Source organism: Clarias gariepinus, chromosome 2 (assembly GCF_024256425.1).
Source record: "Clarias gariepinus isolate MV-2021 ecotype Netherlands chromosome 2, CGAR_prim_01v2, whole genome shotgun sequence".
In the NCBI taxonomy this organism is placed as follows: Eukaryota; Metazoa; Chordata; class Actinopteri; order Siluriformes; family Clariidae; genus Clarias; species Clarias gariepinus.
The window spans coordinates 29908133-29932256 of NC_071101.1; the positions used below are offsets into that span (position 1 = coordinate 29908133).

General features: G+C 37.4%; 2 protein-coding genes across 2 annotated transcripts in view; one reads left to right on the forward strand and one right to left on the reverse strand.

Annotated features, from left to right (window-relative positions):
• kcnq1.2 (potassium voltage-gated channel, KQT-like subfamily, member 1.2) overlaps positions 1–6794 on the reverse strand; it is a 111838-nt gene extending 105044 nt beyond the window's left edge. Inside the window, exon 1 of the mRNA XM_053482720.1 lies at positions 6346–6794. Coding sequence (XP_053338695.1) covers positions 6346–6794 — 449 coding nt within the window. The remainder of the gene's footprint in view (positions 1–6345) is intronic.
• Positions 6795–13583: 6789 nt separating this feature from the next.
• On the forward strand, positions 13584–23941 carry mrps35 (mitochondrial ribosomal protein S35). Its single transcript, XM_053512380.1, has 8 exons — positions 13584–13807; positions 15984–16030; positions 16140–16307; positions 17337–17397; positions 17531–17670; positions 19307–19416; positions 21374–21443; positions 23410–23941. Exons 1-8 carry the CDS (start codon positions 13663–13665, stop codon positions 23686–23688), a joined length of 1020 nt encoding a protein of 339 aa, XP_053368355.1. The 5' UTR covers positions 13584–13662; the 3' UTR covers positions 23689–23941.
• Positions 23942–24124: the final 183 nt, after the last annotated feature.

A 24124-nucleotide genomic window follows, 5' to 3' on the forward strand; every position in this document is an offset into this window, starting at 1 on the left:
AAAGAGCCATGCAAAATACTAAAAGTTACAAAAGGGCTAAGTGTCACCCGCCCAGATTAGGGTTCCTGGGAAGCATGACTGCAACCAGGCTTGGGAGTCATATGCATAGATGTGCACCTGATGACCAGGCCACCCACATAACCCAATAGCATTCAGCCAAAAAATGGTGATGTGGAAGCTGCAAGACTAAGTGTGAAGATCAAGTGCAATGCCACTCAGGCTCCAGTACCAAATTTCCAAGCTGGCATATTCAACTTTGTCCTAAAGATAGTCTTGCTAAGTTCTTTAGAGTTTGCATGTGTCACTGATTCTACTGAGTGCAACTGGTTATTGAGATGCAACACGCAAAAAGGAGAGCAACATCTTCATAAATGGGATAATTACAAGTACTCTAATAGGCCAGACATGCGCTATAAAAGTAGCTCACTCAAAGGTCTGAGGATGACACATTAGAATGGGACCAGAGCATATTATAGCATCGGACATTGCCTTTACACATCCCTGCACTGATGAAGAAAGTCTTCTAAACCATTTTATTTATTCAGCCCTCAGGCTACAGTTTTGCACACTTGGACTCCTGGCCATGGATGGCTATGACATCATCAAGATTGAAACTCATGATCTCTGGATGATAGCACCCCCACTACCAGAGCTCTTTTAACAAGCCTCACATTAGGTAATGCATTAGGTAACTGGTTTATAATAAAAATGTGAAATGCCATGATGAAAACAAAAGCAGAACCTATGTCCCCAGAACCATTAACCAAACCATTAAATGGGTTTATGTAGATTGAATGTAGATTCGTAAGATTAACCTTTTTTCTTTTTTACCTATTATCTATGTGTATACACAAATAAAAATTTGAGCTGTGTACGATTTTCATATTTACTTACTATTAAGAGCAGCATCACTAAAGGGGATTTCCACTACAGATGGTAGTGAGAACATGTCAGGGATTATTCACAAAACACACACACACACACACACACACACACATACACACACACATACACAGACACGCTGATCCAAATCTCCTGTCTCCTGCAGATAGCATAGTAAGACATAGGCTTGTTTGCAAACCTCATGTCCCTTAATATTCAGATTTTTTTTTATTATTTGTTATATAAAAAGAACAAAATGAAACACTGGTTGAAAAACTGCACATTCTTGAGTTTCACTTTAATAATATCTAAAACCTGAATTATTTATGAATAAAAAAACGAGGGATAAAGTAAAAAAGGGGGGCTAGTACTACACCTAAATTTTAACCAAAGACACTAATCCAACTCAATACAATGAATCCAACTATGAGATGTACCCATTTTAACCCCTGTAAAATTTAGGTTAAACAGTGGTCATTTCCGTGAAGATCTGATTAAAACAAAGCAGCTGGTGGTTTATCCTGCATTATCACCATCAGTCCCCTCAGGCTGTGCTTTAACCACACTGATGACTGCAGCAGGATACTCTGTGTGTGTGCGTGTGTGTGTGTGTGTGTGTGTGTGTATATATATATATATATATATATATATATATATATATATATATACATGTGTGTGTGTGTGTGTGTGTGTCTTTTTTTAAAATCAGGCCACTATTAGCCCAACCACCTTGCTCAAGGGCACAACAGCATTTAGTCAGTGAAGGGGTATTTGAATAGTCATGCACCCAAGATGCAAAGTAGGTCCACCCTGATCAATAAAGCCACTACTGTAAGTTTAACAGACACTTGCATTAATTGTGAAACAATTGAAAAAAAATTCAATGCGTCATAAATTTGGCAATTTACTCTATTCACCTTTACATTTTCTCTCATGTGATTGTCAGTTTACTTGATGTTAAATGAAAGATTAGTTATTTTGATGGCTATGCTGTGTTGTAAATTAAATAAAAACATATCCCAATAAAAATGTTACAATTTTTACTTAATTTTACTTTAAGTGTACTCCCTATGCAATCTACTTTGCAGGGAACTGGGTATCGGATGCCCCCCTGCCTAACTTATTAGATATATAAAATATATAACAAGCATTTAAATAGATCATATAAATCACAAGTTTAAAAAAATAAAGAAATGAGGAACTAATAAGATAAAAAAAAAGTTAATTGCAGTGCAGCCTTGATGTGGGAAAGTGACACCTGAGCACCATTTTTAAAGCAAAGCCAGCGTGTACTTTCATTCAAACGCAATATTGATGGTTTTCATCAATATTGCGAAGTAACAAGATGAGATTACTGTAATTTCCTTAACAGTTTCAAAATCTGCAAATGCTTTGTTCAATTTATATTGCTAAAAATAAAGGTAACAGTAACAACTTAGTAATAAAGGAAAACAGGTGAGTATACAGTAGTACACTGAAGACCAAAAGTGTTGAGACAGAAACAAAATTCCACATTTTCCTGACATTCTCATTTTTAAAAAATAATAACAACTATGTTAATCAAAATTATTTGTTATTTTATTTCATGCAATTGCTATACAAAAAAAATATCAATATTCAGTATAAAGTCCTTTATTTTTCAAAATCTTCTGGATCCAGCTGCATTTAAAACTGATGAGCCAAAAAGACGCCTGTAGTACTCGGTGTCACTTGCTCGATCTATGCCTGCGTGTTTTAGATTTCTTAAGATCATGTACAGATATTTGCCACAGAGGATCATCATTCACTTGTGGATTCCCTAGTTTTAGGCATTTTTGTAAAGTTTTGTCGACTTTAAAAGGTAAAAGTCCTGCTGCATATTTGTTCCTGCCACTAACTAAACCAGCTGATTTTAATTAGCCAACTCTTCAGCCAATATTGCATTAATAAGATTTAAGTAGTAGTTATACAGTAGTAGTTATTATTGCACCGTGTTCTGATTGACAAGTAGTGCAGACTGCAGCAATTGGCAATCCACTGCTCTTCCTGCATGGATGTGAAGACCTGAATTTTTACCAGAATGTTGTCGAATTTTAAAGTTGAAAAATAATGATGGCTTTTAATGTGGTTTTTAACAATCCAATATCTTTTCGAACAGCACTTTAGTTCAGTCAATATTTTTGCACAGATTTTTTTTATTTGTAGTTATTATTGTGGTTGGCAATAAACAACCACAATACATTGCACTGCCAAAAATTTCAAGCCTTGTAAATGCTGTATGGATTTTTTTTCCATTCAGATTAATTTGCAATGCAGAAAAAAAATCACACATTTTTATTGTGATTAGTTTTTATAGAGAACTTCTTCGCTTTGAGAAGTTTTGGCAATGTTATACAGTACTTCCGTAGGGGGCTTTGCTTGTATGAGGTAATAGTAGGGCGGAAATCAAGGATGAAACATTAAGGATAAAAAGAAGTATTTGTTTGTGCATGAAAACTGGGGACCCATCCTAATAATAAAAAATGGCTAACAAGTCAATTTTGCATAATATATTTTATTTAATTAACTTTTTGCAAGATCTAATTTAATAAAGGGAAGTCGTGTAAGCAAATGGTAATAGCTGCTATAATGTAAGTAATAACATTAATTACAACTATAAACATTAAAAAAGCACAATATTTCTTCTTTATTTATAAATTTTTACAAATATTTTGCTGAACCACCTCTTGCTTTGATTACTGCTCACATTCGCTTGTGAGCGATGCACATTGCAAAGATTCTTAATTGATTTTAAGGTTTGGAAAGTGGTGGCAAATCAATAGGTAAAAAAATAAAGTCTCCTACCCCTTAACCACATTTTGGTATGCAGTATGTCTGTGCTTTCAGGAAGGAAAAAATATTTTAATGGAAAATCCTGGTCATTCAATATATTCAATAATGAGGTGATCAGCTGACCTCATTTTTGGGCACGTAATGTTATAGAACCTAAACCTGACCAACTGAAGCAACCACAGGTTATTACTGTACTTGTACAGCAAGCACTAGACATAATCGTTGCATCACTACATCTGCCTCTCTTCTTACCCTAATTAACACGTACTTAAACAGGGTAAATCTGGACTCATCAAACCACATGACCCTTTTCCAATACTTCAAAATCATTTCTATATGCTCCCTCCCATTTACCTTTCAAATTGTTCATTTTGAAATTCTCTTGTGGAAATGTTCTTATTTTCAGTATTAAACATAGCTGTGAGTTCTACTATTGTGTTTTTCTTAAGATTTCATTTTATTAAACATTTAAGTGATCTCAGATCTTTCTTTTCTGATCACATTTCCTCCTTGATGATGATGATGTTCACTACTATCCTTCCAGATTTTAATAATTCGTTGGATTTTAGTAGTTTCAGTGATCTCTTTAGTTGTTGTATTTTCTTGATGCAGGACAATAATTTGATCCTTCTGAAACAGAGTAACATCTCTTCCATGACCACAGGATATATCATCTGACATGGTTGTTTAAGACACGAGAAGCTGCTGACTGTGTCAGTTAGGGTTAAATAACTTGTTGCAGCTGAACCATATTAATCACCGCAGTCATTATCCAGTGGAAGACTGTTAACTATTTGCGTAGTTAAATCCAGGTGGTGACTTTTTTCTGCCATGCTGTTTTACAAGAAGAAGAAGAAGAAGATGAGGGAAAAAGATAAAAAGAAAGATTGTGTCTCTGCTAGTAATCTTTAGTTGATTGAATAAATGTTTGCACTCTAAACAGACGATTAATGCGTTGTATCTGGATCATTAAACACAATAGCGTATATTCACTGGCCATCCAAATAAACAGACAGGTCATTGTGCTGTTCAGGCAGATGCACTGAAGTCTTTAAAGATACACTTTAAACCTGGCAACCAGAGCGAGAGCATAGTACAAGGGCTTGGAATTGATAACCATCGACATGTAAGTAGGTTAGTTAAAGGAACACTGTAGACTGTCAATTAAGGAGTTTAATTTTGTAACATGCGATATCAGGTTCTACTCAAAGTGCTGCCATAGAGGAGGTTCAGTTACAAAGACAGAAGCTTATCAGACACCCTTATCACACAAACATGGTCACCTACAGAGCACCTGGTTTCCATACCTGACCCATGTCATGCTCAACCACAGAAAAGCCATTCATAAAGAATAATAATTTTTCCCCTCCCTTTATCTTCTTTGTTTTTAACCTTTAACAAACACTTGTCATTTAACACATATTCTATTGCTCATCATGCGATTCATATAATACAATCAAACTATTATGATTTTCAAACTATTTTAGAGATAATATTCACTTGCAATATTGAATTTACTTGAATAAATAATCATGCCTAAGTCAGATCATGATGTCAGCAAATCATAGAAAGTCTCATGAAATGCTTTAACTAATGCTCATGATTAACTGTGTTTAACTCTCACCAGATTTTCACTAAGCGTGAACTACAGTAGAATGCTTGATACTAGGCATGAACCAATACATTTTTGCATAATCCTATTTGTCATTGTAAGTGAGACAAAAAGTAGGTAATTTAATGAATGTGTACACCTTCAGTACTTCACACACACCAAGATATCACAACCAGATCACTAGCAGGGTTCCCTGTAATTTGAAAGCACGACTCCTCATGACTTATTCACCCTACATACACATGAAGACATCAATAAATCACATACTATGCCCAGAATGCGCTCTTTATGCACAAACTCTACGCATACACACGGTTGATAATTGACACTCCTAATCTGTGGAAATATCTTTGTGACAAAATTATGCACATTCTGTATTCATAACTGTAAATATGAGAAAATTAGTTTGTGTCAATCTCTATTTGCGAAAGAAAAAAGATGTTAATCAGACGGCTGGTCATGTGATCTTTAAACTACTTACCACGATGCACTCTGACACAGGTTCATATTTACAGATTGAAAGTATAAAATAAGTTATAAATTATAATAAACTATAAAGCAGAATGGATCTTGTCGTTAGATTCAATCAGGAAAAACAACTTTCAGATCAAGTCAAGTCCTGTAAATTCTTATTGTCATTTGAACCTGAACTAAGACACAGTTACACAGGAGTGAGGAGCATGGACAGCACAAGAGAGTAGAATAATTATTAAGACAAGGCAAAAGGTGCAATAGGAGACAGTATAGTGATGATCAGTGCATAGTTCTATGTTGGAAAATCTAAAGTTATAGTAAGAAATAAAAAAAGCACCATTTTGGGGTCTGAAGTAGCCACTGTGGTCTACTGCCATGCCGCCATCTTGGATAATCTTTTCAATTAAATCTTTCAATTAGGCCAATTAAATTTTAAGCCAAGAGAAGTGTAACTGACTCAAATTCAACAGGCCCAAAGCTGACATTTAGTATATAATCATACATGTTTATAATTTACCTAAAAATAAAAATGAATAGAAAAAACAGTAACAAGCAAATCTACTCACACCAGGAAGTGGTAGAGGAAGCATTTCAGGCCTGCTGGTCTCTCTAGAAAATTGTAGACATCACCCTGCATGCTAGTCTTGGTTTGGTAGCGTTGGCGTTTGACGTGAGGGGGAGCAGGGCTGCTAGAAAGCGAGGGAGACGAGCAAGAGCAGGGCTCCCTGTTTTCTACATGTGCTGTTAATTCTTTTGTCTCTCCATCTAGTACGCCTGATCCATTATTCACCATGGGTTTCTGTTCCACTGAAACAGGAGAGCAGCACGGACTGTCTGCTGGTGCCTCGGGCATGGCTACAGGAGCTTCTTCTAGTCTTCGCTCGGAATTTGGGCTTATCAGAGTGTGCCCGTTTGGAGTGGCGATTTTGGTTACTATGGTGTCGCTGCTTGCAGACCAGTCAAAGTGTTGCGTGCGGCACAGGGGGCGAAAGGAACGCCCCTGACGCTCTTCCATGGCACAGAAAGAGAAGGTTTACGGTTCAAGCTAAAGATGAGGATGGAGTTGTGACCACCAGAGTTCATCAGTGACTATACTGGAAATGTTGCTCACCTGTGAGAGTACAAATGGAAAGAAACACCAAATACTTCAGGTTAGAATTGGTGATGAAAGTGAATGTGCAGTTCAGAATTTATTTTAATGCAACACTGTGTATGTTATAAATACACAATTTATTTTACTTCAGTTAAGATGAACAGGTCTTTATCTGTGTTCAGTTATCAATATATGCTTATCATTAACATCTTTTTCTGGAGCAGAATGATAACCCAAGAATTTGTTAAATTTTTTTTTTCTTTTGAATGTTTTTTTTAAGAAATCGCCACTGGGTCAAAATTATAACCACAGCACTCCTAATATTTCTCTGGATGTACTTTTGAGTTTAGCTGACGAGTTTGGTAGCTTCAGGCAAAATTCTGGTTCAATATTTGTCCACGCTTCTTGGCAACATTGCTAGGGTTCAATTTAATTTGTTCAATTAAATTTTCCTGGCATGGACCAAGCTTTTAAGCATAGTTCACAAATGTTCGATAGGGTTAAGGCTCCAAAAGCTCTGCTGTTTCGTCAATTTCCAGGTTTTGGCAGGACTGTGCTTTGGTAGTTCCTGGTTTGTTTCTGACAATCTGAACTCATTCCCCACTGAGGGGACAGTTTAGGTCGTCTTAAAACCTTGGCAAAGTGACCACACCTTTCAGTAACTTAACTACTTACAGGCAATAGTTTAAAACAATAGTTTACTTGTTAACTACTTACAGGCAATAGTTTAAATTGATCTGGAAACTAATAAGTAATTTTACCATGGTATAGGTGCCATGGGAGTCTTATGTAACATGTAGCATAGCTATTTAGTTTTTTTTCGAATTCGTCCATTTGCCATCCGGCACACTGGGCGATGGATACTCCCCACCCTGGTGATACAGTATATCTTTAAGGGGTCAGGTTGCCAGCTCGACGCCAGATTGTCATGCACACACTATGGGCAATTTGAGAACACCAAATAGCCTAAGCTGCATGTTTTTGAGGGGAAAACTGAGTACCTGGGGGAAACACAGCAAGCACGAGGAAAACATGCAAACACTATTCACACAGACCGACACTGAACCCCAACACCAACGGCAAGTTAAGAGACCATAGACTTGGCAAATTAAGACAATTTGACTTTCAGCAACACTCAGTTAATGTAAGTTGGTGTATACAAGATGTATATCTTTGACCCTGTACATATAATTTTGTGTACTGTAGTGTACTGTAGCACTGCGGCCTCACATCTCCAAGGTTGAGTTTATTTCAAGAAATTATTAAAAGGGCATAATAACCACATTTATGTTTATGATGAGTGTATGAAAACTGATATGTATAGTGTTAGAAAATTTCTATAGTCACTATATAGTTAATGTTAACATAAATTCTGGTAGATTTTGTTCACAAAAGCAGGAAATTTAATGCAACATTTGCAAGTTCTTAGTTCAAAGCTGTTACAGTTTTATAGGAAATACTCACAGACAGATACTGTATACTGACAAACAGGCAACTCATACTGGTAGAAAATACAGTATGTCACTTCAGTTCTATTAACATCATATAAGGAAAATGATTAAGGTAATGTTGAATTTCAAATGTATCTTGGTAAAACAGTAAGTGGTGGTCTGTGATAAATTAGGTTACATGTTTGTACAGTAGTTTTTACAAAAATTTAAAAAAAGGATGTAACCTCCTATGATGCATGCTGGACTGGTAGATTGAAAATATAAATAACAAACATATACAAAAGTTGACCTAAAATCATTGGGGAAGAAATAAGCAAATGTTTCCTGGGAGAAAAACCACCCAAAAGAAAAATACAGTACTAACAAGCTGTATAAAATGAGAACATGCAAGTGTGTTTCCACTATTCAATACACTACAATGATTGGAGTATGTGATTAGGAAGTGCTCTATGCTCTATGTGTGTTTAGCATTCATTCTGTCTTTTATCTTTATTAAATTTAAATCAATGTGCTGTGAGGTTCCTTGTTCATTTACAGGTGACTGATAACAAATCCACACTCTCATAGAGATTTTCGTAAAAAAAGAATTTAAAATCGTTGGACAATGTCAGCAAAGTTCACTAGCTAGCATAGATAGCATAACCCAGTTAAAGTTAAGAAAAAGCATATTAAGGTGACTTTGCTGAAGCCTCATTCCAAGTCAAAAAATAGGATGTCAAAAATGTTCCCCCAGTTATTTTAAGTTATTTTCTAAACAGTTTAATTAATTATTTTATTGCCTTATTAGTGGAAAAAAGGTCAAGGAAGATTGATTTTTTTTTTACTATTTGCCTACTCAAGTCAACTTTATTTATCTAGCACTAACAGTAGTCATTGTCACTTTACAAAATCATAATAATTATGGAAATAAGATCTAACAATGTGAGGAAATATGTATAAATTATAATTATCAGTTTGTCCCTGATGATCAAACTAGAGAAAGTATATAAATACTGTATATACAATTGTTGTAAATAAACCTTATATGCATATCTTGTGTGTGTGTATATATATGTAACCATCTTTGAGTATAAACTTCATGCTTTTGCTATTTCAAAAAGAAACAGATGAGGAAACAGCAAATGAATTTAAAATGAATTTAGCAGGCCATTTAAACAAGGAGCATGAAATCGCACACTCCTTTGCATATTGCATGAGGATGATTAACAGTGGTTACTGGACCACACATTACATGGAGGTAAAATATCTGAGGTGTTCATGTGACTTGTCTGTCAAAAGGAGATTCCCGGAGGTTAGCCATTTTTTTCAACAAAATTGATAATGTTAAATAGTTATAGTAAGCAATACTGTATAAATGTTGTGAACAGTGATGTATTATTTGATAAATAAATTAATAAATGAATAAATAAATGAATAAATAAAAGGGCATCATGAGAATGGCACATATAAAATTATGTTCTGCCCTGATTGTTTTCCCCTGGTGCTTATCTACTGTCTAGTCCTTATCTATTTAACAGACCAATCAGTCTAGAAACAAAAAAGGAAATGCGAGTCAAGCAGCCTAATTCAAAAGGTCAGACTTTTCCTGAAGGCAACCATCAGTCTTGGCATGATGAGCAGTGACTAGACATTTGGCCTCTGGAACCCAGTCTTTATAAGTTAAAGAGAATGGAAATAGGAGTCCACTTTCATGCAGGACAGCAGATGTGCTGACAGACTGCAGCACACATAGTGTCCTCATCTGGATTGAGTTTCTCAGTCTTCCAAATACACCTAGACAACTAGGTGAATCAGAGACATGGAAGCCCTGAGCAGGTGGATTTGAATTGGTTCAGGGGGAAAATAAAACAAAACAAACAAACAAAAAAACACCTCAGATAATTCTGCAGAATGCTTTAGGTTAGGTGTGATGAAATAAATTCTGAAAAGTATTCTGCTTCACATCAAAAAAGGTATTCCAAGGTGGAATATAATGTGTAGCCTTTCTTAAAACCAGAATACCATCAATAACCCAGCACACCTACTGCATAATACAAAAAAACACTTTATAGAAAATAAAAATTCTATACCATTAAAGCTGGCTGAAGGCAGAGAAAGGTTTGTTAAAAGGTTAAAACTGTATTTAAAGGTTACAATATGGTTATGTTTACATATTTTCTAGGGATTGAACATTAACCCTGATAATTATTTACCACCAATACAAAGCTCTTAATTTTCTGTTTAAAATCCATAAAACATTCCGGTACATGCGATATACTGTATTTAACTAGTTACGTCATGACCACTTGACCACCAAAACTGTAATAAAAATGCACCAGTGTAGCACAGTTTTTGGATAGAACAAGAAACTGCTTTTAACTGAAGGAAAAATCAATAAACACAAAAACATCTAAATGAAATGTGGGTATATAATAATATAATTAAGAGGCAACAAAAATACTGATAAATCTGTATTCATTTGAAAAAAAACAAAAAAAAAAAGCAAATAGCTTACAGTTTTCTTCAGGACCCTCTAGGATACCAGACTGGATCCTAGGATGTCTATGTACAACATCTGGCAGTGTTACAATATGCCATAAATAAAAGGGAGGGTGGGATATTGTAACTAAGAGGATCAGAGGGTATGAAAGAGGATATGAAAGAGGTTGGGGCTCTATAAATGCACTAGGCATTAAATATTTATCTCACATTCATTAAAGGAAATAAACATACATTGTCCGGTAATTGTGTTGTCTAATAATTTAGTCTATATATTTGTTTATCTAGCTTTATCAGGAAAAGTAATAAAGTAAACAAAGCCCCTCTAAAAGAGTTGTACAGTAGTGCAGTCAAGAACATTAGATAACAGGAAGTGCTACTACAAAGTAGCATCCTCTCTCCACCTGTGTCCTGAAGAGGGCATTTTCACATAATGCCTGTTGTAATACCCTATTTATTTTCAATAATCACAATATGCTGTGAAATATAAACTATTCTTTGTTTTTTATATTACTGGGCACAGAATCAGATTAGCCTGAGGAGAAACGGTTACTTAGTTCAGTACACCACTGTTTCAAAAGACTTGATTTACAGGTATCAATATATTTATAAACAAAACAAAAAAGATGGTGGCAAAGATAACACCATAAATACTGTCAGTAAAATGTAAAATATTGTTTTTGCAGAAATAACAGTCTTGCTAGGCCTATACAAACTTAATAAAAATGACTCTACCTTTGTCTGTGCCAGCGTACAAATTACTTCTGATTCTAAAGTTCAAGTGATTTTAAATTATTAAACTATAATAAACCCAAGGTAATCTGTACTAGTTAATTAAATAAGACTTAGCAAAAGCATACTTACTGTTTTAAAGGAGCTTGAAATACCCTGAAAATAGAAACCTGTGTGCTATTGAGGGTCAGGATCTGAGACTATGAGCAGTGATGCTTGAGCATGTGAAGAGAGAGAGAGAGAGAGAGAGAGAGAGAGAGAGAATGAGAGAGAGAGAGAGAGAGAGAGAGAGAGAGAGGTGTATGTGTTGCCCTCTAGAGTAAATTAAAACTAATTCATGATATTAAAAATGCAATACACAATAACACAAGCAGGGATATGAAAAGTTGAAAAATAGCATTATACAGTTTAACTGAAAAAAATTATCTACTATACTATGCTCCACTGTACTAGGTATGGCATATTAGGCTACACTATACAGTACTATATTGACAGTGCTATCCTATGGTATATCTTGAACAGTGTATTGTACTGCAGGTGCACAACCATGTGTATACCAAGGCATGCAATATCATACTATATTATACTGCCCCATAACAGACCGTACTACTATATACAGTACTACACAACAACATACGGTACAATAACATGCCATTCCATACATTCTACATTACACCATACTGTACCATCACCTATCATATCATACATAATACACTACACCATACTGTACTTTATTATACCATACTACACTAAACTACACAATACTAAAACATACCATATTGGACCATACCATAGTATACCAAACTATACTCCACTCACACTCTCCATTAATGATGTCAGCACAGTTCTGAGCCGGATCAATACATGGAAAGCTGCAGGGCCTGATGGTATCCCCGGACGTGTCCTCAGAGCATGTGCTGGAGAACTGGCAGGAGTCCTAATGAACTTATCCAACCTTTCTCTAGCCCAAGCTATTGTGCCCACCTGCCTTAAGACCATCTCCATTGTGCCAGTACGCAAAAGCTCGACTGCAACATGCCTTATTGACTACTGCCCAGTAGCGTTCACCCCCACCATCACCAAGTGCTTTGAGCGGGTGGTCCTAGCACAACTTAAAACCTGTCTTCCTGCCTTCTTGGACCCCCACCAATTTGCTTACTGTCAGAACAGGAGGACGGAGGTCGCAGTTTCCACAGCGCTGCGCTCAGTCCTCTCACATATGAACAGTAAAGACACTTATGCCAGATTGCTTGTCCTCGATTTTAGTTCAGCAGTTAACACTATCATTCCTTCCAACTTAGTCACTAAACTTGGAGACCTGGGCATTAATGCATCATTATGCAACTGGCTTCTGGACTTTCTGACCAACAGGCCCCAGCATGTCCGGCAGATCACCACTGCTCTTCCACCCTCATCCTTGGCACCGGTGTACCACAAGGCTGTGTGCTGAGTGCCTTTCTCTACTCTATCTTTACCCACGACTGCAAGCCTATACATGATTCCAACACAATTATCAAGTTGGCAGACAACACCACAGTGATTGGACTTATCACAGACAAAAGAGGTGGACTGTCTAGCTCCGTGGTGTGCTGACAACAACTTGCTGCTCAACACCAAGGAGACCAAGGAGCTCATAGTTAACTTCAGGAAGGAGAAAGGTGACACACACCCATTCACATCAATGGAAAGGTGGTAGACCGTGTCACCAGCTTCAAGTTCCTGGGCACCCACATCTCTGAGGATCTCTCCTGGACCACCAACAGCTCCAGTCTGGTTAAGAAGGCTCACCAGTGCCTCTTCTTCCTGAGGACTCTGAAGAAGAACTACCTCTTTTCAGGCATCTTTTTTTTTTTTTTTAACTATGCGGGTTTCAATTTTATTTTATTTATTTAATTATTTATTTTTACAATTTTTTTTTCGTACTCTCTGTCTTTCTATCACTTTAGACGCAGGTGCGGATATGTGTCTTCTGGGCCACCGTAGTACGTCTGAACGCTTCTTCTCTACGCGCTGCGCGAGGCGCAGTTCTTCATCGCATTTACACCACAGCTCTCCCTGCGGAAATGATTTGTAGCTCAGGGCATTTTCACGCCCTCTAACGTTGCGTGACATTCCCGGACACAGGCATCATGGCGGCGTCCGCGTTTAGCCCCGTGTTTTCGCCGTTCATTAGGTTCAAGTGTAAAAGTGGCGCATTTAACACAGTAGTTGTACTTAACCAAAGAGTCGCGTACTCCATAGGACTGCCGACTGGAAATGGCGCTGAGAGCCGAGGTGAGGGTCTGATTCTCATTAGCTGTGTTATTATTCTTAGAGAAAGTGTACAGTGTTCGACATGCTGCTGCATTACCGTGCATGTTGATGGCAGATTAGACATGCATTAGTGATGGTGATGATTTGGAGAGAGAGAGAGAGAAAACGCAAAAACCTGTAAAACAGTATTACAGTGTGTAAACAGCTCACTCTGACTCATATAATGGATGGTTAGCTAGTAGACATGGCGGGGGGAAAGTCATTTCAGTGATGTATCGCCACATTATCTGTGAAATAACATTTCTCAATTTAATTTATAATTTATCTATGCTTGCATTTAAAGTGGGAAAAATAATGCTGTTCCTTTATAATCCTGCAGGTGTCGCACTTTAAACTGTCCATACTTTTGCAGAAGGTGCAAATTATTTTCTAAGTATGTTTAGAATTGTAAGAAAATCTGAAGAGTTTGATAAAGAATTGGGATGTTTATAAATGTTTGTACTTGCAGAATTGCGATACAAAAATCATGATCAGGAGGTCCCTGGTAATCTACTAAACATTAATGAAGTGTTTTAATGTGAAGACACGGGTTCTCTTATCTCGATTCTGGAGTAAGCCGTTTTCTGTACTGTCCTGCTTTGTCACACATACTTCTCCCGATTACCTCATCGACAGTGCATGTATTCGAGTGGTCCAAGCAATTAGAACTGAAATTGTGGTTAAACAAGATAATAATTTCCTTTTTAGTAAAAAGTAACATGAGGTATTGATGAGATCCTCAGTTCGAACCTTGGTCCGTGTTCGTCTAACATCACAGCTTGGCATAATGGGAATCACCAGGGACCATATTATCATGATATCTAGCCACCAATTCGGATCAAATACTCCGGGCAATCCTGTGTCACAAAAGTAATGAATTAAACAAGGACCACAGGCCTTAGGGCACCACTTAGGACACTGCTGAAGTCAGCTTATACTATCCAGCATCTGTCACCAAGGGAAAAAAACACTCCTATGTTTTTTCCTATGTGACCCAGTTATTCTGCTCACACTGATGCGTGTGTTATTAGCATGTTTCTAATGCTGTACTACACATCCTTGGTCTTGGTGCACCTCTCTTTCTTGCATGTTTTCATGTTATAACTGTTACATAGCTAATACATTGGATAATCAGGGACAGCACTAAAATGTGCAGGGCGAACAGGGAACAATAGCAAACACCTTCATGGGCAAAAATCTTTTATTTGTGGGAACATTTCACACTTTGCTCGAGCAAAACAGCCGCTAGAATCAGGTGGAAAGACTTGTGCTGGGGTGCACAGTAACTAACATGTTCAGAATTAAACATGTTCTCCTTAGGTGTGTGTGTCCTTTTCCCACTTACCTGACCCTCTGACTCTTCACACTTTACTTCGATTGACTACGACCCCGCCACTTGGCCATACCCCTTAACCATGTTGTCACATTTTTTAAATTGCCTCTACTTTGCTTTTCCTTGGTTTTACATTTTGTTTCGTCTAGAAAGTTCATTAAAAGGCACTCACTCACTCAACTTCTATACCGCTTTATCCTGTATTCAGAGTCACGGGGACCTGGAGCCTTTCCCAGGAGACTTATTGTAGAGCACAAGGCAAGGTACACCCTGGACAGGGTGCCAATCCATTGCAGGGCACACAGACCCACACACACACACACACCCATTCACACACTATGGGCAATTTGGGAATGCCAATTAGCCTAACCTGCATATCTTTGGACTGTGGGAGGAAACTGGAGTACCCGGAGGAAACGCACCAAGCACGGGGAGAACATGCAAACTCAATGCACACAGAGACGGGAATCGAACCCGGACCCTGGAGGTGCAAGGCGACAGTGCTAACCACTATACCACTGGCCCATTAAAAAATATATTGTTCCAATTTATTAATCTTTACCACTTGCACGAAACAGCCTTGTTAAAAGCTGATAGCTAAATAAGAGTTTTTAAGTAATTGTGCATTTTGTAATCGATTATCAAAATGGTCATCACAAGTCATACATACAGCTTATAATCACTTCAGTGGACCATCTACACCGATGCCAGTTAATAAGGCAAATAAAATGAACAAATGCATAAAAAAAAACTTTAGCCATGAGTGATGTAAATATAACCCCAACAGATTGTTAGCTCTTTTATTGATTTTTATTTCCTTTTCAGGTGTGACAGAGAGGGGCAGTCGAGGTGTGAGGAAGCCAAGACGGGAGGCAAGTGCTGATGTCTTTCTTTATTCGCTGTGATCTCAAGGCTACAGAATGACAAAACACTTTACAGATATTGCAGTGAAAACATGCATGTTCTCTCTGTACTCTGCAGGCTGGACAACCCCGGACAGAGCGGATGACGGCAGATCAGGATTGGACTGCAGTTTATCCTACTGCCAAGTCTTTTAAACCTGATGCTGTACCACTACCAGTACGAATGGGCTACCCAGTAAAAAGAGGGGTGCCTCCTGAGAAAAAGGGCAATCTCGAACTTATTAAGGTGAGAATAGCTGACATGAGGTGTGATGAGCTCATATAAGAGAGATCCTTGTTTTTTTCCCCCATTGATATTCTGTACATCCCTCTTCCTTACAAGGCTGTATGCACTGGGTGCGACTTGTTTTACATTATAATTGTTAATGTGGCATATTAATGCTTATCTTTTCTTTAGGGAAAATAGAGAAAATGGCACATCAACATTTAGTTATTAAGGATCTTCGGCATTAATTAATTAATATTCAGCTGACAAGTTCACATATGTACAGTATCAGCCGAAAGTTTGTACACACATTCTAATTCAGCGTTTTCTTTTAATAAATGTTTTTTTTTTCCACATTCTATGTTCTATTCATCCTATGAATCAACACATACATCATAAATAATTGGGTATCAACAACAACAGTCGGTTGTTATTTTAAGACATAAAGGTCAGCTGTTCTGGAATAGTTCTTGTAAGAACAGTATTATCAAGTGCATTTGCAAAAACCCATCAGGAACCATGATAAAACTGGCTCTCATGAAGACCATCACAGGGAAGCAAGAGGAAAGGAGAAGTTCATTTAGAGTTACCAGCCTCAAAAATCACCAATTAACAGCACCTCAAATTAGAGCCATTATGAAGACTTTACAGAGCATAAATAGCAGATGCATTTTAATATTAACTGTTCAAGGGAGATTATTGCACATGATTGATTCCTTCAGCATTGTTTTACAGTACAGTAAGAAATAAAAATCAAGAAAGCCAATGGAATTAAATTTTTACACTCACAATGCCCTTGCATCATTATGGCCTATCACGTGTATGCACTAACTTTGAGTATTATCAGACTCAGACTTGGCTACCTCGTGGTATCATACTAGCTCAATCACTACAGGGACTGATTCCTGTTGTGTAGGATAAGTATGCAGTTTAGCTAGTTTAACTAGACACAAAAATCATCAATAAATTAATCAAATCTGATTCATGTTAAATATCAGTGCTCAGTCTTTGTGCATTTCTGCTACATACACTCATGTGACCTTGTTGCAGGTTCCGAACTTCTTGCACTTAACCCCAGCTGCCATCAAGAAACACTGTGAAGCCCTCAAACGTATGTCTTATATAATTTTCTCTCCCAATAAAATATACAGTATCCTCACATTTATTGTCCTTGATTCGCACGTTGCGTCTCTGCTCTGCGCTAACACAGTGATGTTGTGATTTCTTTGGCTTTCTGGCTGCAGCATTCTGTACTGAGTGGCCTGCTGCTCTAGACTCTGATGAGAAGTGTAAAGAACATTTCCCCATCCAGACCCGGACTAAGGAATACATGTCTGCTGGACCATCGCTCAGAAACCCAGACGCTCGAATCGTCACACTCACGGTGAGCCTCATCTAAATGATGAACATTCTTTTTGAAGAATCAGAATATTTTTAGTTGCATGCTGTTGATGGCATCTATTATAGTTTTGATTAAGAAAAATGACAATCGATTTTTAAGTTCCTAAAATAAGCCATGTTGCATGTAGTACTTTCTGTACACCCAGACAACTGCTGTGGACAGTTCCGTTGGACAGTTCCCTGACTGGGCTCTTTGGAACCCTTCAGTACCATGGCAACCACTTATAAACTACAACAGCATCACAATGTTATTACTGAAGTAAATTTTATTTAAAATTTCTTTTAAAAAATTATCATAAACATTTTATCTAATTTCCATTTAGAATAATTAAATCAGATTCTTTCCATGAATATAGCCAAGAAAAGAAAGAAATAAGTTAACTACGCACATAAACTACGCACAAATATTTTACATTAGAAGGCATTCCAGACTAGTGAGAGATGCACTTGCTTATATCAAGGTTAGAGAGGATAAAACACCAGAATGCTGTTAATGGGTTTCTTTCAGTTTTTATAGTTTTTGTTGTTCCACTTCAATGTCTCATTAAAAAGTTGTTCACTTTGACCCCACTTTGACCTGAGGGGGAGTGAGTGCCGGTTCTATAGATGTGAAAGTATCTGAACAATTTTAGAAAAGAGTAGATGAACCTGGTATTGGATACTGATATGGGTATCAGGACATCCCTATTTATTTTAATTAGTTGTCAGTGTGTTGGTTACTGTTAAATCTCTACTTAGAACTTAGTTCCTAACTGACATATTGTCAATGATAAACAAATGTAGCACTTATTAATCGCATTTATACATTATATTAATAGTGAAAACACATTTGCACTCACCTTTGCTCAAGAAATAGGATCCGGTTCCTCTACCACCATCTGCTTGAGTGACAATTGAGTGATGTCAGATTAAGACAATGATGCGGGAATCTGCTTTAATCCCACTGGATTAGGATGAGAACCGAATGATTGCCTACAACACGTCACGATTAAAGTGACGCTTTCATCTCTGTATTAGTGATGTGAGCACATGCAGAATTATACCTGCTTTTATTTCTCGTTCTCAACTGCAAAAAGCAATCTTTAAGCTTAGATGAGCGATGATTCCATGATAGATCTAAGATATCAAGACATACGAGTGCCCCAAAGCTTAGTCAGTGTCAGCCCCTAAGCTTAGTCAGTGTCCTCTATTCCCAGGTATTCTGTTGAATTGTTTGGGTTTTCTAATTAACGTGAATTAATTTTTCAGTGAATTTGGAAAACGTGATTAAGATCTGCATTTAAATAAATAAATCAATAAATAAAAAGTTTATTTTGATTTAAAGCTGGTGCTTTCTTGACCACAATATCAGAGAAAAAGAAGTTTAGATGAGAAAAAAAACACATGGTCTGGTATGTACTTTAGTTTGCTGTGAATATAGTGAACTTTTGAAACCGCACAAGTGCATTTAATAAACCAGATCTTCATGATCAATCAGATTAATTATGTTTTAAAATGAATACATACCAAATTTACACACACTGAACTTTGCTTAAGGGGTTTATTCCATCTTTTTTAATCGCATACATTCGTACAGTACATACATTCAGCATTTACTCCGACTTTATTTCTTTCTTTAGGTAAAGCTGTCCAGTTTGAATCTTGATGATCATGCCAGGAAGAAAATGATCAAACTGTGTGGAAATCGCTACAACAAAGAAACGGATGTACTTACTATCACAACTGACAGGTAACCTTGATCATATACCCACCTTTTAACCTGTAGCACTCTTTGGCCCGGGGGGGATCAATAGCAGTGGTTCTCCAGCTTGGAGTTGTGACCCCTAGGTGAAGTCGCCTCAGATGCAGATGAGATTTGTACCAGCCATTATTTACAATGCACAATTAAGATAATGATGAAAACTGTTAGATATTTTTATACATGATTGGATATTTTCAGTGAGCGCTCATACGTAGCTTAATTTACACCAGATTTACGCCAGTGTGCTGGCAAGTTAATAAAAAGCTTTACACTGCACGCTCAGAACATTTAAAGTAGAAGCCCTGTCTGAAAACTGCGACTACTCGTTATTTTGCATCATGCATCTGGCCAGAAGTGAGAAGAAATAACTTCAGCCAAGTGACCTTCATAGAAAGAGGCTCTTCTTTAGCTTGCTTCATCAGATTGATAACAGCAGTACAGATTGTGGTCACAAACGAAATAACTTATTAGTGTATGAGTGTAATATATTTTGGCTTAGGAGCAAGGTGTTCCCATATGTACACTGGACCAATTGAATTAAAGCTAGCAGTTCAATGGCTTGTTAAATGGCTTGTATTTAACAGATATGAAGTGCATACCAAACACAATGCAACAAGTTCTCACTCAAATGTCATTGGTGCTCTTGTGTTCTCCATGTAGAAAGCACACATCAGGGTATAAGTTTTAGACACCAACATGATTACAGGCATCAGTGCCAGACATTTGGCTTGGTCTGATCTGTATATGATCTGATATGTTATCTAAAAAATAAAAAAAAAGTTCCATGTTAGGGCAGGGTCAAGCTTCCTGTCCAAATCCTCTTTTATAGCTGATTAAGGCCTGTTATCAGTGCCTATGAGCTATCAGCTTTTTTTAAAGTTTCTGAGAGCAGAGTTGAATGTGGTATTTTAGCTATTGGATTATTATCAGTCTGCAGGAATCTCCAAGACATGGCTGTAGACATAACATCCCCTGACTCTTAGATGAGTAACAGGAAGGCTGGACAATAAGCAAGCTACTGTATAAGGAGTGCTCCATTAAAGGACAACAAGCCTGTGAGTTGCATGGTCTCATCTCCTGAAACATTGCTCATTACATAAAAAAAAATACTTTTAAGCTTCCTGAACTGGCTTTAGTGACTAGACTTGCAGGTTTTGGTCATAGTCGACTCTTCATCAGCAAGCAAAATTATTCTCCATAAGATACTCCACAAGAGATTAGATATGAAATCCATTGATGCTCAAGTCCCTTATATAGAAGGCTGTAGTCCCCACCCACATCATTCTGCATAGTTTAAATCACCTCTAGATTATATAAAGTACCTAATACAACACAACATACTTTTTGTCACCTTGTGCCACTGGAACATCTCTGGCCCCTCAGGGTGTGGCTTTGCCCTGGTGGTGTTCTGTGGTCTCTGGCACCAGGATATTAGCAGCAGATCTTTTGGGTGCTGTGGATTGCAGGGTGGGGTTAGACTAATTTGTCTGGCGCGCCTAGGGTTGGGTATCGAACCCTATATAACTGGTATGTACTGAACTGAATCAGAGCTGTGATGCAATGGTTGTTCTGGTGCCTTTTTATCGTGGCCAGCATTAACATTATTTTCTGCGATTTTGTGCTGCATTGGCTTTTGATCCTGTTAATCAATGTTCAGTTTACCTTAGGGTGGTGTTGATGTAATGGCTGATGGGTGTAAAAGTAAATCGTTATTATATTCTGTAGGAAATAATGACAAAACTGTGCTTTGGAAAGAGCCAAGAACTTTTGGGAAAAGTACAGTCGTTGAATCTGCACATGTAGACCCTGCGGATGTGGAGGGCTGGCCATATTTTTAAAATCCTGCATTCCCTTAACATAATCTTTTTGATTGTACAAAAAAATATAGCTTTCATTAGATTTTTTATTTTATTGTCTAAAATGTCATGTGACTGTGTTTACACAGTTGTCCACTAAGACAGCAGAACTACGACTACGCCATGTACCTGCTCACTGTTCTGTACCATGAGTCCTGGGTAAGTCTATTTGAATAAATTTAATTCATCTTGGTGTGTAATCATATGCTTCTGTTCCATAGGATATAAAGTGGTTCTCCGAATTGATATCAAAGCTGTAACTGGCTAGTTGGATAAACATTGAAGGCTTTTTTTGCAGGTTTCTATTGTGCCCTCGCTTATTCTATTTATGACTTGCTGACAGTTCATGATCTACATAAAGCACCACAGAGTCCTTCATGGTTACAGCAAGACCTGGCATCTGTGATGCTTGTGGATTTGGGTGCTTAAGAGACAGATTCAGTTTAATCCTTAGTGGTGAAAAAACACGTCCAGGTTTTTTTTTTTTTATACATCTTGAGATACTGTGCCCATTGTCACCGTAGGTATCAATACAATATTGTTTGTACATGTAAAAATACATTATTTCATCAGCAAAAAAAATTGTCACCTCAAACTTGAATTGTTGCATGTACAATTAGAGGATTTAATTGACTGCAGTGTAAGGTTAGAGGACACAGGACATTAAGTTCAGCGAGTCACTAAATGCATACGATACGGTTGAACTTCTCACAAGCCGAAAACTGTTCTTTCTCACATTTGTAAATTCATTCCTGCACCCAAAAGACCACACCCTTTACCACCTCACAGTTTACCCACCTCTTCCTGCGTGCAAAAGTTATAATGCTCATTTAGACTAGATTAAAAAACACTACTCTTTTTCATTCCCTGTAACTTGTCCTTACATTCCTCAAGTCCTCCCTGAATACATCAGAAGGAGCCATTTCAAATCAGTTGAATCGGTCAGGTGCATTTCCCAGCATGCTGTGCTCCCACAGGACCGCATGGCCTATGTGTTTTGTAACATGCACCTTCGCTTCGCTCCAAGGACACAGTTTAACCAGAGAAAGGACATGGTCGAGTATTGTTAGCCTTCCTGCCTGGGAAGTGTAACCGTGTCCACTGGCCTTTGCAGCTACAATGGCTGCCACAGTGGTGCCAGCGAACGGCTCGACACAGCTAGTGACGCTGGGTGTCTGGGGGGGGCTAACAATGGGAATGATTGTTAGTGGCCATGGGGGTGATTATATCTCCAAAGCCTAATTTACTGAGTAATACTGCTACAGGCTAATCCATTGCTATTGGTTTAAACACCACTCAAACTGAAAGAAAGGGAAACAAATCGACGTTGAATTGTTTTCAATGTTTTTTGTGACTGCTGATTTTGTTAAAGAGAGAAGACAGAAGCTGTTACTACAGAACTGCTACAGCATTGTGGCTTTGGTACAAAATGCAGATTCACTTATTTGACCTGATAGGTGAATTTGTCCAATCTTATTTAACCCTAAATTGAATGTTTATGTTGTATATTTGTATCTCTTGTCTATTTCAAAATGCTTATGTTTCTGATTTATTATATATTAATAATTCCAATGTAATCTATGTGCCTGTTCAGGCCTTTTAACAGCAAGAGAATGCATTGCTTGAACTTATCCTTTATTCTCAGTTGTGAAAGGGTAATCACATCATCTGGTCTTTGACTAAGTGTTCTGCCTCATTAATTCAGGACATAATTCAATCAGAGGGTCAACACATTAGAAGCATCTTAATGAAATCTAATTATTTTAAGTGTTGCCCAAAGCACAGTGGATATGTTGTAGTGAGAGACCATTTGTCTTTTTTCCTTCTTTTCATTGGGATGTCAAAGCCCACTTTAGTAATACTAACTTCAGTAATAATAATAATAATAATGATATTATTACTGCCAATAATAATAATAATACAGTAATAGGTGTCATATGGCAATACATTAACATAAACATGCAACACACAAAGCATCTTTTGTATAGGCAGAATACAACACTAAACTAGGCATGTCTAAGCAGAATTGTCAGTAGGTCTTCAACTGTTTAATGATGATGTGATCTAATTTTATCCTCGTTTTTATCACCGCAGCCCACTATTTCTTTCCTCTTTGGTATTTCAGAAAACGGAGGCATGGGAGAAAGATAAGACCCGTGCTGACATGGAGGAGTACGTTTGGGAGGACAGCCCCTCTCAGAAGAATATTCTGGAAACATTGTTGCGCACACATCCACTTATTAAGGGGAAGCTTGAGGATGAAGGAGGAGTGCGGGAGGAGCTGCTGGGGAGGCCAGAGGTGCAGGAGTACAAAAATTCTGTGACCAAGCTCAAGAACGAAGGAGAGACTGAAAGTAACATGCAACAGTACAAAGAGGCAGTGAAGAAGCTGCTGAATATCTAAAAAAAAAAATAAAAATAGTTTCTAAATGCTAAACAAGTGCAGATCTAAGATCACTGGTATGAATGCAGTTTTTTTGTACAGTGGTTCTGGCCATAAATAATCACTTTGAGATTTTTTATGCATATGAACTGAAGATTGCGTCCAATCTGCCAAGAAGCTTCACTTCTTACTCTGTGTATAATTCTTAGCTATTGTCGGTGATGTGAATGCTTTCTTCTCAACAGCAAATAAAACCAAGTTCATGTGATACATATATATGATGACTGGCCAGTGATTTTTTTTTTTCCTGTAGATTTTTACTAATATTCTTTTTATTTTTTATTATTGAAGAATGTAGTTGCCCTTCCTTGTTTTTTTTTCCTCACCTAATCAGTAAAAGTAAATGCCCTACCTCTACTTACACCCTGTTCAAGAAATTCTTCCAAGTTTGATAAAT